Here is a 16,097-nt window from a genome sequence, read left to right on the forward strand (position 1 = left end):
GTAATGTTAATGATAAGCTATAGCTAACGCTATAGTTAAAAGAATACAAAACTCACCTTCGTCTCCGTGGATGTAAGAGGCATACATCTTAAAGCCCTTTTCTAATTTACTTGTAGGTGAATCAGAGGAGGATTTACAAAGACGATGAATGTCGCCGATTGCAATATTTGGCAGGTCCTGTAAACTTCGCGTGTAAAATGATGCCATTTCTTACAGACCGGAAACGAGTGAGCCGCATTTCCACGAACGCAAAAGCTGATGTACAAAGAGCCCATTCAGCACCCAGGGAGCAGTGCTTGGGGATGGTACCTTGATGGTCAGGGATTCGAACCAGCAACCTTTCAATTACAAGTGCACTTCCCTAACCATTACGCCACCACTGCCCTGTGTCACCTTGGTTGATTATTTTCAAAAAGTCTTAGTCTTCCTTGTAATGGATTGTAGAAAAGTAACTAAAAAGAACGCAATCGAAACCCTTTTTTGTAAACTGTACCCAACATAGTACACTTACACACTGTGTAAAAGAGAAATTGACTTACCTTTGTCTTCAATATGCCAAGTTTCAAAACATTTTAAGAAAAGACTCAAAAAACTCACCACGATAAAAGCTCATGCGATGAAAATTATTCTTCTTCAGATGCTTACACAATGTTCAAATAAAACTACAATATATAACACTCATATAACCTCCTAAAAATTAAATATTTCATATGTTCACAATCAATTAATGTGCAGGAATGCTACCAATTCTGTCATTTTCCACCAACACTGACATCTCCACTTGTGGCCCTAGATAAGGAAAGGGCCTCTGTGTATTCTGCTTTGTCTTGCATGGAGCCTGAGGTCTGCAGCCAGCCTCTGACTGTAATGTCAGGATTCAGACTTCTTCCTCAGAATTCTCTGATTATTATTTCACGTAGCCCGAATCCTCTTCTGTAAAATACACAACTGTGTAATTTTTCAGTAGTTTATAAAACTGCTTTGCAGTCAAAGTCTACCTTCAAAATATACTGTAACTATTAAAACACTGCCTCCGAATCTTTGTCAAACAAATCCTAAACATCAACAGGACTAATGAGGGAGACCCAACATACTGGTATTTCACAAATACAATTCAGAAAAATTCAAGAACCAACTTACTGGACTAACTGTGATAATGAACTGTCAAGTGAGTGCTTCTTAATGTGTCCTAATCGAGATCATCACTGGGAGCACTGGTAGGGCCTCTCTCCTGTGTGAATCCGCTGGTGCTTCTTTAGGGTTCCTGACTTACTAAAGCTCTTCCCACACTGGGAGCACTGGTAGGGCCTCTCTCCTGTGTGAATCTGCTGGTGGACCTTTAGGGTTCCTATTCGACTGTAGCTCTTCCCACACTGGGAGCACTGGTAGGGCCTCTCTCCTGTGTGAATCCGCTGGTGACTCTCTAGGTGTCCTAATTGACTGAAGCTCTTCCCACACTGGGAGCACTGGTAGGGCCTCTCTCCTGTGTGAATCCGCTGGTGTTTCTTTAGGGTTCCTAACTCACTAAAGCTCTTCCCACACTGGGAGCACTGGTAGGGCCTCTCTCCTGTGTGAATCCGCTGGTGGATCTTTAGGTTTCCTGACTGAATAAAGCTCTTCCCACACTGAGAGCACTGGTAGGGCCTCTCTCCTGTGTGAATCCGCTTGTGCGTCTTTAGGTTTCCTAACTCACTAAAGCTCTTCCCACATTGGGAGCACTGGTAGGGCCTCTCTCCTGTGTGAATCCGCTTGTGCGTCTTTAGGGTTCCTAACTCATTAAAGCTCTTCCCACATTGGGAGCACTGGTAGGGCCTCTTCCCTGTGTGAATCCGCTGGTGTGTCTTTAGGCTTTCTAAACGTTTGAAGCTCTTTCCACACTGGGAGCACTGGTAGGGCCTCTCTCCTGTGTGAATCCGCTGGTGTGTCTTTAGGCTTTCTAAACGTTTGAAGCTCTTTCCACACTGGGAGCACTGGTAGGGCCTCTCTCCTGTGTGAATCCGCTGGTGTATCTTTAGGCTTTCTAAATGTTTGAAGCTCTTTCCACACTGGGAGCACTGGTAGGGCCTCTCTCCTGTGTGAATCCGCTGGTGTTTCTTTAGGGTTCCTAACTCACTAAAGCTCTTCCCACACTGGGAGCACTGGTAGGGCCTCTCTCCTGTGTGAATCCGCTGGTGTGTCTTTAGGTTTCCTAACTCACTAAAGCTCTTCCCACACTGGGAGCACTGGTAGGGCCTCTCTCCTGTGTGAATCCGCTGGTGTGTCTTTAGGTTTCCTAACTGACTGAAGCTCTTCCCACACTGGGAGCACTGGTGGGACGACTTCTCTGTGTGAGGCTGCCTGTGTATTTTACAGTCACTGTTTATATTGAAAGTCATCTCACCCTGGGAACCCTGTTGTGCTGTCAGTGTGTCTGTACTGGCTTCTTCCAGGGTCCTGATTGTGTCTGTACTGGGCTGAGCAGCACAGGGACCAGCAGAAGTTGGCGAATCCTGGGTTGTGTAGACAGATCCAGTCCTCAGCTGTCTGACATACTCCTTGGGGTGAGATATTTTGATATGTCTGTGCAGGTCAATGTCTGCAGTGTATGAGAATGGATCCTGAGAGCAAGCAAAAGTTTTGGAGGATTCATCCACTCTCCTTGCTGGGGGAAGATGGAGACACGGCAGTCAGTAATGAGATGGAACAGGTTTAAAAGAGAAAGGCAAACATATCTTCCAAAGAGCCTTCATTACTCCATACGCAGTTCATATTCACAGTGTGCTATTCACACTGCAATCTCTGACATGCCTGAACTGAACTACACAGAGCATCAACACTGCTGGTTTGAAATGGCAACATGAAGTACAAACTATTGCCTCCAAATACACCAAAACAATTGCAGTTTTGATGGTAGTTACAATTGCACATATGCTGGTAGTTAAAATCACCTGGGTTTGGAGGTTTCACACACTCTTTGCTCCTCCCATCAGTGTGTAACGAAAGAGAACCAGTCAGCTCCTCCTCAGTCACATCCTGAACCGCTGCGTCCTTCATCTTCAGCCATAAAAACCAAACAAGGCAGAATAAGCCGTTCACTTCATAATTTTATACAGGCTGTTCTATTTGCTTAAAAGAGAAATAGGAGCAGATAGCAAACTAAAATCATTTTCAAGCCACACAAACTGCACTTTTTTCCTTTTCTGGCATAACCTATATTTGGCTGCTTTTGTGATTAACACACAAAAATTAAACCACCTCTGAATGGACAAGTGACATTTGTGAAGAGACCCACATACACTCCATTTCACCTTTTGGGGGCTCTCGTTCACAGTCCCTTCAACCTCAGATACCAGGAATTCCCCCTCCTCTTTGTTACCCTCTTCGACTCCCTGCTGGGAAGGTTTCTGGTTTGTGTGGCAGCTGGTTTCACTGCAGGAAGGAGTCTGCTGAAACCAAAATGAAATTAAACACTGAGACAGTGCCAGTTAGTCAGTGTGTTGTAATGCACAGCCAGCAACAGCTTGAGTTGACCACAAACAGACCCTCCTTCCCAGGTCTGTGGCATACGATTCTGACCCCACAGAAGGGGTTTCGTTCTGATCGGACCACCAGAATACAGATTGGAAAACTCCTGGATGCTGAAGACACAAATGAAGATTTCAGGCAGACTGCGTCACCGTAGGGTATATCCACAACGCTCCTACTTAGTGTTCTGGTCATCTATAGGTGCTTTCAACAACGCTCAAACTATTTCCGGAACCAGAACTATTCCCAGAACCAGTTACCTTTGTCATGTTTACACTGTAAGAACGCAGCACAATTGTAGTTCCTTGGAGGCAGTTCCAGAACTCTTTTCTAGTACCCACTGCAGACTAAGTATGATTTGCTGAAACACAAACTACTGGGGAGGCACTTAGAGCGCAGGGCTCCAGACAGAACAAAAAAATTTGGGAGCCATTGGCTCCTAAACCCAAAATATTTAGGAGCCAAATGCTTTTTTTGGGAGCCATAATCTCTACCGCATGCCAAATGTGAAATAAACAACTAATATTTACTTGTATTTCTTTGGTCTACCTCACACTGCCTTTCCTTTCTCCTATCTGGGCTATTTCACTTGCCGACTAGTGTCCTCTGCAAGGTCTTATAAAAAATAATAAATGACACATAAATTTGAACAGTGCAAATGTTTACTAATAAGCAATACTCTGACATTCTCGTGTTTCTTACTCTCACCATGCTTTTTCATAGTTTCCTTTTTAAAATGGCTCGTACCACAAATGAATTCTGTTTTACCAGCAATTTCTTGTCCGGCTTGCGCACAAAAGCTGCAATACGTCTTTCCCTTGTCATACCGTAACCAAACGAACTCCAGTAACCAAGCCGCTTTAAACTGTCTTCCAGGCGTCGGAGCTGCGGGCGCAGAAGACTTTGCTAACGGGACGGAGTTGTCATTCTTTAATAACTGTACATTTCCGGACGCCGGTGGCTGTACCTCAGATAACCCACTGACTGAATTATCTTCGGTTCGTTCAGAAGTAGACAAGGCAGGATTTGGACTAGTGGGCACTGAGAAAAAGTCAGAAATTTTTCGTTTGGCCATTTCGCGTGTTACATGGAAACTTAGAACATTTGTTACGTGTTACGTGGAAAGTTAGGACGGAATTAGAGGAGTAGTCGTGGCCCGATTCTCTTCTATTTCGGATCCCTTATCGCAGCAGTTAGCAAGATGACATTTGAAGCAGAGTGGGCGTGTCAGATGATGCCTCCCTTAGGTTTGGTTTTAATCACGTGATAGTGTTATAGGAAAGGTAGACGCGGGCTGAGAGTGTCCGCACAAAATTAAAAGCCGTTTCTGCTGCTTTAATTTTAAAACTTTTCTTAGATTGAGAGGGAGAGTCGCCACCGGCGACTAGAATGAAAAAACTAGTCGCAAAATAGAAAATCAAGTCGCATTGGCGACCATTTTAGTCGCCATCTGGAGCCCTGGAGCGATTAACTTGCTGAATGGTCGACCACAAGCACCAGCACAAACTTGGAAGTTACAAAGAAGTGCAGAAAATGAGATGCAGCAGAGCAAAAATTGAGCAGACACAATTGGGGTACAAAAATAATTCCATTTATGTATCAAGTAATACATTTTTTGCTTGCATCTCCAAATGTCTGCATCAGAAAATTCTATCACTACCTAATATAGTTTTGTCAGAAAAGGCCAGTAGTGAAACTTGCCATCGCTTACTAGCAAGACAATGTTACATATTTTTTTTTTATTCTGCGGAGAATGAAAGCTCGATCTGCTGGCCAAATTTAATAAAAATCATGAACATGTCATGGGTTATATTAGCAAAAATATAAATAAAAGGCAGTGTCTTGTTTTGATCACGATTGAGCACCCAATAAACTGACAACTAACTAAAAGGACTCATCCAGCCTCCGTTATTTTGGCATGGCGGTAAAGTTTTGTATGAAGATTATGTGCAACGTCAAACTTACAAACTTTTTGCACCTTCCATGCTTTAGCAATAAGGTCCTAGTTCCTGATGCGTGTTGTGAAAGCCGTACACAAAAACGGCCTGGAGATACAAAAGTTCCTGGCCGAGACAGCCCAGGAACTTATAAACCAAAGGTCCCTGAACTTCAGTGTGAAAGTGCCTTGTGCTTGAACAACACAGACGAATGCCTGATGCTGTGCCTGAAGGAATCACCCATCACAGCAGAAGCCCTCCAACTGGCTGTTTCACCTCGTCTCACCTTGATGCCCGGGCTCCTCCTCAGAAGGTGAAGAATCCACTTCTCTGAATCGCTGCGTTTGTCAACGGCCGGACATTCCGCCATCACCCTGCTGGATCGGTTTCTTCTCATGAACACTGGGGTGATGGGATTCAACCCTAGAGAAAACACAGTTGTGGACTATTGCACTCTTGGTACTAGTCCAAGTCTAATGCCGGAGCCTGAGGCCTACCCATATCCAACATGGCCTGGTGGTTCCTCTTCATGTTCCTGTAGTGCACCTTCTCGCATCTCAGCAGCCGAACCCATTCAGCCTCTGAGAAATAGGCCCGGATATCTGAGTAATCCTCCTGCATGGGGACAGGGCCTTTCATGAGGCTGCTTCATGCTTTACAGAGCAGGCACACCACCACCAAAAAGCCACTGCACCCACTGGCCATGTCAGATATAACAGGCTGTCCTCAGTTTTAGCTGCCAGTTCTCCCCCAATTGCCTTACCTCATCTGACAAACTCATGCCCGAAGTCCTTTCTATCTTATGCGGCGACCAAGTCCACGTTCCCACCTGAAATGTGTAATAAAATGTCAAATATGCAGAGGGGGGTAGGGGCGCACTACACTTAATCAAGTAACTTGTTGAGGAAAAAATAATCTACTTTCAATGTAATAAGTGAATATTCTGCAGTCTTACTTGAGTATATCTGCAAAATGCAATGCCTACTCTCCTGCATCTCACCTTTTCTCGACTTATTTAAGGCTGTTACCAGTGGTATTCAGCCACCCCATCAGTATCATCCCCCCCCCCCTCCCCCTAATGTTCCATGCAAACCACACCCAAGATCGATTTCACTGGATAACAGTATGAGAGCACTAATTCAAACTGCAGCGTGAATGTATTTCGCAGTCCACTTTTTTCCTTGACATAAGGGAAAGCCGGGGTCCCGCCAGACAAAGAAGCCTACTCCGGCTAAGAATAACTCAGTTTAACTGACAGCAAATGTAATTGGGCTCAGATCGGGAACACAGGTGTAAGGAATCCACTTGCAGAGTCTTGTTTCAGCAAAATGGTGGTTTATTGAACAGTATAATATAATGTAATACAGTGGAGACATACACTGGGTATTGAAAGGCAGCTCAAATACAAATTGACAGTTCTTGATCCCCCTTTATACCCCAACAAGGTGTAGGTGTTGTGAGTACATTTGCATATAAAGAGCAACCTCCAGCAGTGTGAGGATCCTGAGGCAGGGGCAGGACGGAGACTTCCCATTAGAGCAAATGGTAGCTCAGCCACTGTAAATGTAATTACTTCTTTATCACCCTAATGGCACCCACTGGAACACCAAATCTCTCCCTGACCTCCCCCACAATCATAAATTGCTAACACTGTCTGTATTCAAATGATCAACCAAGAACATTGGAGGATCTTTACTGCTTTTCCTTACACAGGATTAAACTTTGGTTTAACCTGAGACTTGATATTTGATAAGGAACGATTTTCTTCACTTACACCAGCTCCAATGATCTTAGTTTGACTCCCAAAGTTTACTTATTCAGATGATGCAATACAAAATACAGCTGCCATTGTCAATAAAAACGTGCTAGCGGCACACAAGGTTTTTTTTATTATATATTAGTGCTGTCAAATGATTAAATTTTTAAATCAGATTAATCACAGGGTTCCTATGGATTAATTTTGATTAATCATGATCAAATATAATTCATTTTTAATCTATATTAATCACATTTAATTATGCATGAGCAAACAGACTCAAGAAAAAAGGGAATATATATGCACTTAACATGTTTATTGAACATCTTGAACACGAGTCTGATGCATTCCATCTGCCACAGAAGTGCAATACCATGGACCCATATCAAAAAGCAAGATTTTTTGCTTAGCCGGACAACTTGTCGGATTTAAGGTACCTCAGTTTAAATGGTCTTTATCTTCGTTCGCTTACAATTAGTACGAACTACCGTAAATCCGACAAATAATCCAACTAATCATGAAGTCCAATTCTAGCCCGGTTAATTGCCATTGTTTGCAATATCAGTTGATAACACATTACGTGCGGTGCTTTACATATAAAACTCCGTAGCAACACATCCACAGATAAGTTGGACGGTATAGCGTGTGCGACCGATTTAATGAGCCACAAATGAGAAGTAGTGCTTAAACAGTATAAGACTACAACTTTCCCTTCTGTTGATAAAGGGCGCAGCCATCTTGGATTCTGAACTCGGGATCCTCTGAGCTGCTCCGAGATATTTCTCGGATGTCCGAGAAACGCCAAGAGCAGAGAAACGGGAGCGCATGTAGTCACTTCCGGCTTCAAAACTCCGGAATCCGACTCGGAATACAAGTTCCGAGGGGAAATGGAACGCACTAAAACTACCCGAAATGGGTTGACAGAGACATTTCAGTGATTTTGAATCATTCTGCGCTGCAGATGGGATAATTGTGTTAAAAATTTTAATCAGATTAATCATGATGATGGATTAATCCGCGTTAACCCGTTAATTTTGACAGTCCTATTATATATATAAAATTTTATTTTTTTGCCAAGTATGGTATTTATTTTACATAAAAAAACAGGAAATGCCGTGTGTGTATGTGTATGTGTGTGTGTGTATATATATATATATATATATATATAGCATAAAGTTAGGAATACTTTATATATATCCCACGTATTTATACAACATTCTGCTGTTAGCCAATGATTATCTATACTGTGGTTTTCCCGTGCTGTTTTTGATTGTCAAAAAGATATATGGTATTTTATTTCCACAGTTTGCGTTTGTTTTATTTGGAGAGCATATTTTAATCTTAGATTTGATTTTTTATCTGTGCTGTTGATTAGAAAAGTCCGCAACTGTAAAGCTTGTTGATAACCAATTCCGATTTTGTAAACCAACAAGCTACTCCATTAGTCTTTTTTTCTAGATACTTTTACTCTCATTAAAAGTAGTGAGATTGTTGATTACTTTTACGCCGACTTCAGTTTATAAAATAATGAAGTAGCTGTACTTTTACTAGAGTACAGAATTCGACTACTCTACCCACTTCTACAAACATACAAGCATGTTTTCCGTAACTAAATGTCTCCTGGCGGAATGCGAAACTAGCTAGCTACATTAGCACTCACAGCTACGAACCCATCCCCCACAAACGCCTTACCGTGCCACAAATGCCTCCTCCTGACAGTGACTCGAAAGTTGTTTCCCCAAACAGTATTTTCCTGTTCAGTCGTGATTAAACCCACGATTGAAATGTCTGCTGACTGCTGCAGCCTGGCCGAATAATTAGAAGGCTCTGGCTGCACACCTTCACCAGGAGGTTCTCCACTAGAGGGCCGGAAACACGTGATCTTCACAAGCGAGTCCGGACATGACGTCGTGCAAACTACGCCATGGAGGCAGTACCAGATATCACATGATCTCCACACACAGCCCGGAGTCCCCGGACTTGTCAGTGGGAGAGTGTTTTTTTTCTTTTCTGTTAAGTAAAGTTTTTTAAAAAATAAAATAAACTCCATTATTTCGTCTTCAACAATATACAATATCTACGGAAGAGGATTAGGGGGACAGCACGGGTAAATCAAAACAGGCCAAACATAAGAGTACAAAGTTTACAGGTACTTTTGGTCTTCACCTTCTTTAAAGAATAAAAAATAAAACTAAATCTTTTTTAAAAGCTACAAAGTTGGGGAGGACCTTCATATATCTACATTTATGTAAATAAAATTTAGCAATTAAAGTAATATTGTTGAGCAAGAATTCAGTATCCTTCTCTTCTGGGAGCTCCGCCAGGGCTAGGGTGACCAGACAATCCATGTCAGGGAGGACATTTTGGGTTTTACAAACTACTTTCTAATTGAAAGGCTCCTGTGCTCGGCTAAATAGTTTAGCTCTTCTTGTGCTTTGACTGGTTTGTTTCCTTGACTGAAGGACTCATCCAGCTGTTTCACATTAGGATTAGTGACACATGCATGATTATAGGAGACTGACCAATCAGCACACAGCAAGAGCTGAGTGCTCAAGTGAAATCCAGGTCCGTTTAATTTGAAATGGTAATTTACAATTCCTGTCCTAGCTCAGAGTGTCCTCCCTGACATGGATTATCTGGTCACCCTGTGGGCCAGGGCCATCTGAGTCAAGGGCATCTGCATCCTCTGTGTCGTTTGCAGTGACTATCTGTCTCCCCTGCGGTACTCTAGTGCAGTGCCTCAAATGGTACCACGTATTACTCCCTTCTACCTGCACCGCTGTGGCTGTGGCTTTAGCTCCGCCAACTGAGCTGAACACGGCTGTGACGCCAGCTCTGAAACGAGAGTGTAAAAATCATCACCCTGAGCCTGAACCAAGTCTCCATCTCTCCAGCATGAGCCATCCACAAACAAAACCATCTCACTATTGTCAATGGGAGAGCTCTCCAAGTCTGGTCTCAGTTCAGTGTAGACCCAAGACTCTGCCATACACTCATGTGGCTGCCCCTCATCCTCCAGGGGAATGCTGTCTGCAGGGTTCACTGTAGTGCAGCGCTTTATGGTCACATCCGAGTAAGTGAGAAATGCAAAGTACGCTAACTGCCGTGCCGGGGTCAACACAAACTTGCCTTTGTGAATAAGGTCCACCACCTTATGTGAAGTATAATTTGTCACTGGATAACCCATTGTGATGGCAGTGGCCTTTTCATAAGCTAAATATGCAGCCACCACACCCTGGGAACATGGTGGGTATCCCTGAGCCACATTATCTAGCTTCATGCTGTAATATGCCAATGGCTGCTTCCGTCTGCCGGGACAGAGGTCCTGGGTCAGCAGGGCCGTCCCAAAGCCGTCCTTCCTTTTCCCGACATACAGATAAAATGGCTTAATTCAGTGGTTCCCAAACTTTTTCCAGCCGCGTACCCCCTGCTACCAACGACTCTTAATTAGTGTCTATAAATAGATTGCAATACCGCATGCATAAAAATAAATACTGAACAGTCGATTATTTCTCACCACCAAATGAATTTATTAATATATTTTAGTAATAGATTGTTGCTATCCGGTGGGAGAATTTCACAGTAGGGATGGGCATGGAAAAGGTTTTTGGTTCCCGTCCCATCCCATTCATGTTGGAGGCTTTCCATTCCCGTCCAATTTAACCGGCAAATTTTCAAAACCCATTCCCATCCCGTTCAGTCCCGTGGGATGTCATTCCCGTACCGTCCCATTCCCGTCAAATTTAAAAAAATCTTCTACCGCTCCCGTGTTTTTCATATATTTCCGTTAGCGCTTGTTTTCCGCGACCAGAGTGGCAGATATTTTTGACTAGGGTCCTGGGAAAGTTGCACCAGCATCATACTGGTGCATGCCATGGCAGAATTTCAGAATAGAAAGATACGCAGGACTTTATTTAATGTGCGGTTAGACGCTGTTAGAGACAGTTAAGTTATCTGTGACAAAGCTCTCCAGTGAGTGACATGCCCCGATCGTCCGCTCCTTCCGTGTGCCAAGCCCCCTTGTTAACCCTGTGTGGATTCCCCGTGTTTACCAGCTGTTCCTGATTGTTGTCAAACTTGTCATTAGTCCATTGTATTTAGTCCGTGTTTCCGTTTGTTTCTCCAGTCCTGTCATTGTATTGTAATTCTGCTTTACCGCTAGTGTGTGTTCCTTTTGCTCATTAAACCCCGCATTTTCCCGATCCTATGTCTCCTCGCCTCTGCTTCCCCGGTCAGCGTTGTGACAGTGAACCTACCTCCATGCTGCAATGTGAACATTTGCCATGTTCCTAAAAATTCTGTTTATTGCACAGTGTCTGACCACACAGACCTAGATCATACTGGGCATATCAACTGGACATATTTTCCACTATTACAGATTGATGTCTTGCATATACTGATTTTATCGATTACTCAAGAACATACAATATAATTAATTCCAATTGTTTTCACTGTAAAAATAATTCCCATGGTTGTTCATATTCTCATTCTTACTTAATATTTACTTTTTAATAATATATATAACGAACCGAATCAGGCTTAATCAAGATAGGTGATCTATCACTTTAACGGTCCCCAAAATTAACCTCCTGGACCGGACAAATACAAATTAACGAATGATTAAACATTATATGCGTCTCTTTTTGTATGTTTTCTAAATAAGACCGCGTGCCCATACCCAACTGTAATAGCGATTAAAGCGATCTATTCTTTTAGTATTTATGTTAAAGCAAGACATTTATTTTATTACTGTTGTGGGATTAATCTTTGGAAACACTTAAATTTAATAAGCACAAAAACACGACTGTATTTTGTGTTTTACGGCTTTTTTGGAGGTCACAGACTCTGCTGTTGTGAGAATTACTGACTGTCTCGTTGTTCGAATTCGTGATTCCCCCTGCTCCCTCGCGTACCCCCTACAGCCTCTTGTGTACCCCAGAGGGTACGCGTACCCTAGTTTGGGAACCGCTGGCTTAATTTAAATGATACTTCATTGATCCCCATGGGGAAATTGTTTTTACGCCTCCCTCAACTTGCTCTTTGCAGAGTAAGTTGTCTGTAAAGGGCAGCCACCTGTTGGGGTGCCCAGGGAGCTGAGGGATAAGGGCCTTGCTCAAGGACCCACAGATGTGTTGAGGCTGGGTTTGAACCAGCGCCTTTGTGATTACAGGTACGCAGGCTTAGCCCACTGAGCCACACGCTGCCCAGTGTAATCAGGAAGGCCCAGAGCAGGTGCTCTCTGTAGCTCCTGCTTGATGGATTCAAATGCTACTGAGGCCTCATTTGTCCAAATGAAGGAGGCCTTCAAATTAGTGCGGCCCTCCTCCTTCATCAGTGCCCACAACGGTGCCACTTTCACAGCATAGTCCTCAATCCAATCCATGCTGAAGCCTATCATCCCTAGAAAAGTCAGTATTTGTGACACAGTCATGGGTTTCGGAGCCTTAGTGATCCCCTCTAGCTGCTCTGTTGCTATAGCTTTCCTCCCATGGCTGCTCTCACGTCCCAAGTACGTAACCTTCTCTTGGCAGTACTGTAGCTTGGCCTTAGACACCTTATGCCCCCCTTCAGCAGCTGCACTGAGTCTTGGTGGCAGTCTGCCAGCGTGTCAGCACACAGCAATAGATCATCCACGTACTGTATCACTGTACTTTTTAAATTCAGTCCATCTAAATCTGCCCTAAGCACCTGATTAAACACATGTGGCGAGTGATTAAATCCCTGCTGCATGCTCGTGTAGTTATACTGCTGACCCCTGTAGGTGAAAACAAACAGAAACCGTGACTGTTCTGCAAGGGGCACACTGAAAAACGCTGAACACAAATCCACAACCGTAAACCATTTTGCAGTGGGGGGCACATTTGCCAACAGTGTGTGTGGATTGGGAACTTCTGCTGTCTGATCCTCCACTACCTCATTCACTGCACGCAGTTCATGAACCAGCCCCCACTTTTCACCTCCTGCCTTTGACACAGGCAAGAGGGGGGGTGTTGCAGCAGATTATGGTAGGCACCAACATCCCTGCATCCAGTAACCCCTCTATTGTTTCCCTTATTCCTTCCTCGGCCTCAGGTTTCAAGGGGTACTGATTTTTCCAGGGTGGTGTGCACCCTGGTTTGAGATAAATCTCCACTGGGCTAGCTGAATTTACTAGGCCTACATCTGTGTCATGGGTGGTCCACACCTCCTCAGGCACTTCTCTTTCCATTTCCTTCCAGCATTCCTCTGTACTTTCTTTTGCATCACACTGCACCCCTATCATGCTCCACAACCACGAATCTCTTTTGTCAAACTTCAAATCACCTACAATCTCTGCGCTCCACTGAATCCTTAACAACTTTTCTCCTGCCGCTGCCTGCACTCCTTCACACACCGTCGGCACCCAAACCACCTGCTTTGCTCACCCCATAATTTCTCCCAGATCCAGCATGGACTGGTTAAAAGCCACTGCTTTGTGGGGTTCCATGTCTGGTATGTTGTACCATTCTCCCATCATTCCTGTCCTCCGTATCTGAATGTCTACTCCCTCAGGCCCTAATATTATCCCATCTGTTATCATGCACATCCTTTCTTTCTCTCAGTCAGGCAGAGAATCTATCAGCTGATCCCACTCATCCTTTACTTCAGGATCACTGAATTCTCCCCATCGCAACAAACAAGTACACTCACCTAAAGGATTATTAGGAACACCATACTAATATGGTGTTTGACCCCCTTTCGCCTTCAGAACTGCCTTAATTCTACGTGGCATTGATTCAACAAGGTGCTGAAAGCATTCTTTAGAAATGTTGGCCCATATTGATAGGATAGCATCTTGCAGTTGATGGAGATTTGTGGGATGCACATCCAGGGCACGAAGCTCCCGTTCCACCACATCCCAAAGATGCTCTATTGGGTTGAGATCTGATGACTGTGGGGGCCATTTTAGTACAGTGAACTCATTGTCATGTTCAAGAAACCAATTTGAAATTATTCGAGCTTTGTGACATGGTGCATTATCCTGCTGGAAGTAGCCATCAGAGGATGGGTACATGGTGGTCATAAAGGGATGGACATGGTCAGAAACAATGCTCAGGTAGGCCGTGGCATTTAAAGGATGCCCAATTGGCACTAAGGGGCCTAAAGTGTGCCAAGAAAACATCCCCCACACCATTACACCACCACTACCAGCCTGCACAGTGGTAACAAGGCATGATGGATCCATGTTCTCATTCTGTTTACGCCAAATTCTGACTCTACCATTTGAATGTCTCAATAGAAATCGAGACTCATCAGACCAGGCAACATTTTTCCAGTCTTCAACTGTCCAATTTTGGTGAGCTCGTGCAAATTGTAGCCTCTTTTTCCTATTTGTAGTGGAGATGAGTGGTACCCGGTGGGGTCTTCTGCTGTTGTAGCCCATCCGCCTCAAGGTTGTGCGTGTTGTGGCTTCACAAATGCTTTGCTGCATACCTCGGTTGTAACGAGTAGTTATTTCAGTCAAAGTTGCTCTTCTATCAGCTTGAATCAGTCGGCCCATTCTCCTCTGACCTCTAGCATCAGCAAGGCATTTTCGCCCACAGGACTGCCGCATACTGGATGTTTTTCCCTTTGCACACCATTCTTTGTAAATCCTAGAAATGGTTGTGCGTGAAAATCCCAGTAACTGAGCAGATTGTGAAATCCTCAGACCGGCCCGTCTGGCACCAACAACCATGCCACGCTCAAAATTGCTTAAATCACCTTTCTTTCCCATTCTGACATTCAGTTTGGAGTTCAGGAGATTGTCTTGACCAGGACCACACCCCTAAATGCATTGAAGCAACTGCCATGTGATTGGTTGATTAGATAATTGCATTAATGAGAAATTGAACAGGTGTTCCTAATAATCCTTTAGGTGAGTGTATGTTTGTCCTGTGTCCAATTCAGCCTATTGCTATATTGTCCCTGTATAAATGGGCCCCACTGTTCTAGAATTTCCCAAACTTTTCCAGTAACGTCTTCAATCCCGTATGAACTATACTGTCCCCTATTGAACAACAGATTTTGTCGCAGAAGGCTGTACTGTCCACTGAGCACCTCTATGCCCCCCTCTGTACATTTAATGTCTATCTGCAGCTGACACAAAGCATCGCTGCCTAATAAATTCACTGGGATATGCTCTGATATTAGTATGGGCATATTTACATTTTTGTCCCCTATCTTAATCTCCACTGGAGCAGATTTAGATATATGCTGCACTTGTCCTGAGAATCCTATGGTCCTGACCTTTTCAGCGGACCAGGGGATATGACTGGCATCTTTTAGTCCTACAAAAGTTTAGGTGGCTCCAGTGTCTATCATCATTGGTATTACTTTGCCATTTATTTGAACCTGCAGCATCGGCTCAGCCTCAGACCCCTTACTCAACATTGGCATCTGAGGTCCCCCTTCAGGATTCTCTGGGCATCCCTAGAATAAACGTCCCTGGGCCCACAGGTTGATCGGACCCCGTGGTCTGTTAATCTGCACCTGCGGATTGCCACCCCTGCCTCTATTTGGCATTGGGCCCGCAGGGCCTCCCGGATTAACCGGGTCTGCAGGACGTCTCGGGCTCTCCCCTTGAAAGGGTGGATTCGAGCAGACTCTACAGGTGTGTCCGGGCTGGTTACAGTTCCAGCACACCAGTTTGGGTGGCCTGTTCCCCAGTCCTCCCATAGACTGGGATCGCCTAATTTGTGGGAAATTAGGTGCCCTCTGATCACCTCCCCACCTATCATATCTACTGTCTTTGTTCCAATCAGGGACTGGAGGTCAATTGGTATCCTGGGGGCCCCAGCGACAGGAGACTGTCGGCTGTCCACAGGCTGCCCCCGGGGCTTGGGTCCGGAGAGACCACTGGTGCCTGGACTTTTTTCTTTTTAGCGGTCAGCTCCTCCAGC

At 44.3% G+C, this 16,097-nt stretch overlaps 1 protein-coding gene across 4 annotated transcripts; it reads right to left on the reverse strand.

Moving 5' to 3' along the window:
- Positions 1-612: 612 nt before the first annotated feature.
- LOC140581261 (uncharacterized) lies at positions 613-9,059 on the reverse strand. 4 transcript variants are annotated; one of them, XM_072703404.1, is made up of 7 exons: positions 8,890-9,059; positions 6,205-6,270; positions 5,939-6,056; positions 5,728-5,864; positions 3,288-3,422; positions 2,928-3,033; positions 613-2,641 (listed from the first exon to the last, which is right to left on the reverse strand). In XM_072703404.1, the coding sequence occupies exons 2-7, from the start codon at positions 6,220-6,222 to the stop codon at positions 1,203-1,205; spliced, it is 1,953 nt and encodes a 650-aa protein (XP_072559505.1). In that variant the 5' UTR covers positions 6,223-6,270; positions 8,890-9,059; the 3' UTR covers positions 613-1,202. The 4 variants fall into 4 exon arrangements, 3 of the variants coding, with proteins under 3 accessions (XP_072559505.1, XP_072559506.1, XP_072559504.1); XR_011984320.1 differs by lacking the exon at positions 8,890-9,059 and having other exon boundaries at positions 613-933; positions 1,141-2,641; positions 5,939-6,218; XM_072703405.1 differs by lacking the exon at positions 8,890-9,059 and having other exon boundaries at positions 613-1,253; positions 1,338-2,641; positions 5,939-6,218.
- Positions 9,060-16,097: the final 7,038 nt, after the last annotated feature.

The sequence above is a fragment of the Paramormyrops kingsleyae genome, chromosome 20 (assembly GCF_048594095.1).
Source record: "Paramormyrops kingsleyae isolate MSU_618 chromosome 20, PKINGS_0.4, whole genome shotgun sequence".
In the NCBI taxonomy this organism is placed as follows: Eukaryota; Metazoa; Chordata; class Actinopteri; order Osteoglossiformes; family Mormyridae; genus Paramormyrops; species Paramormyrops kingsleyae.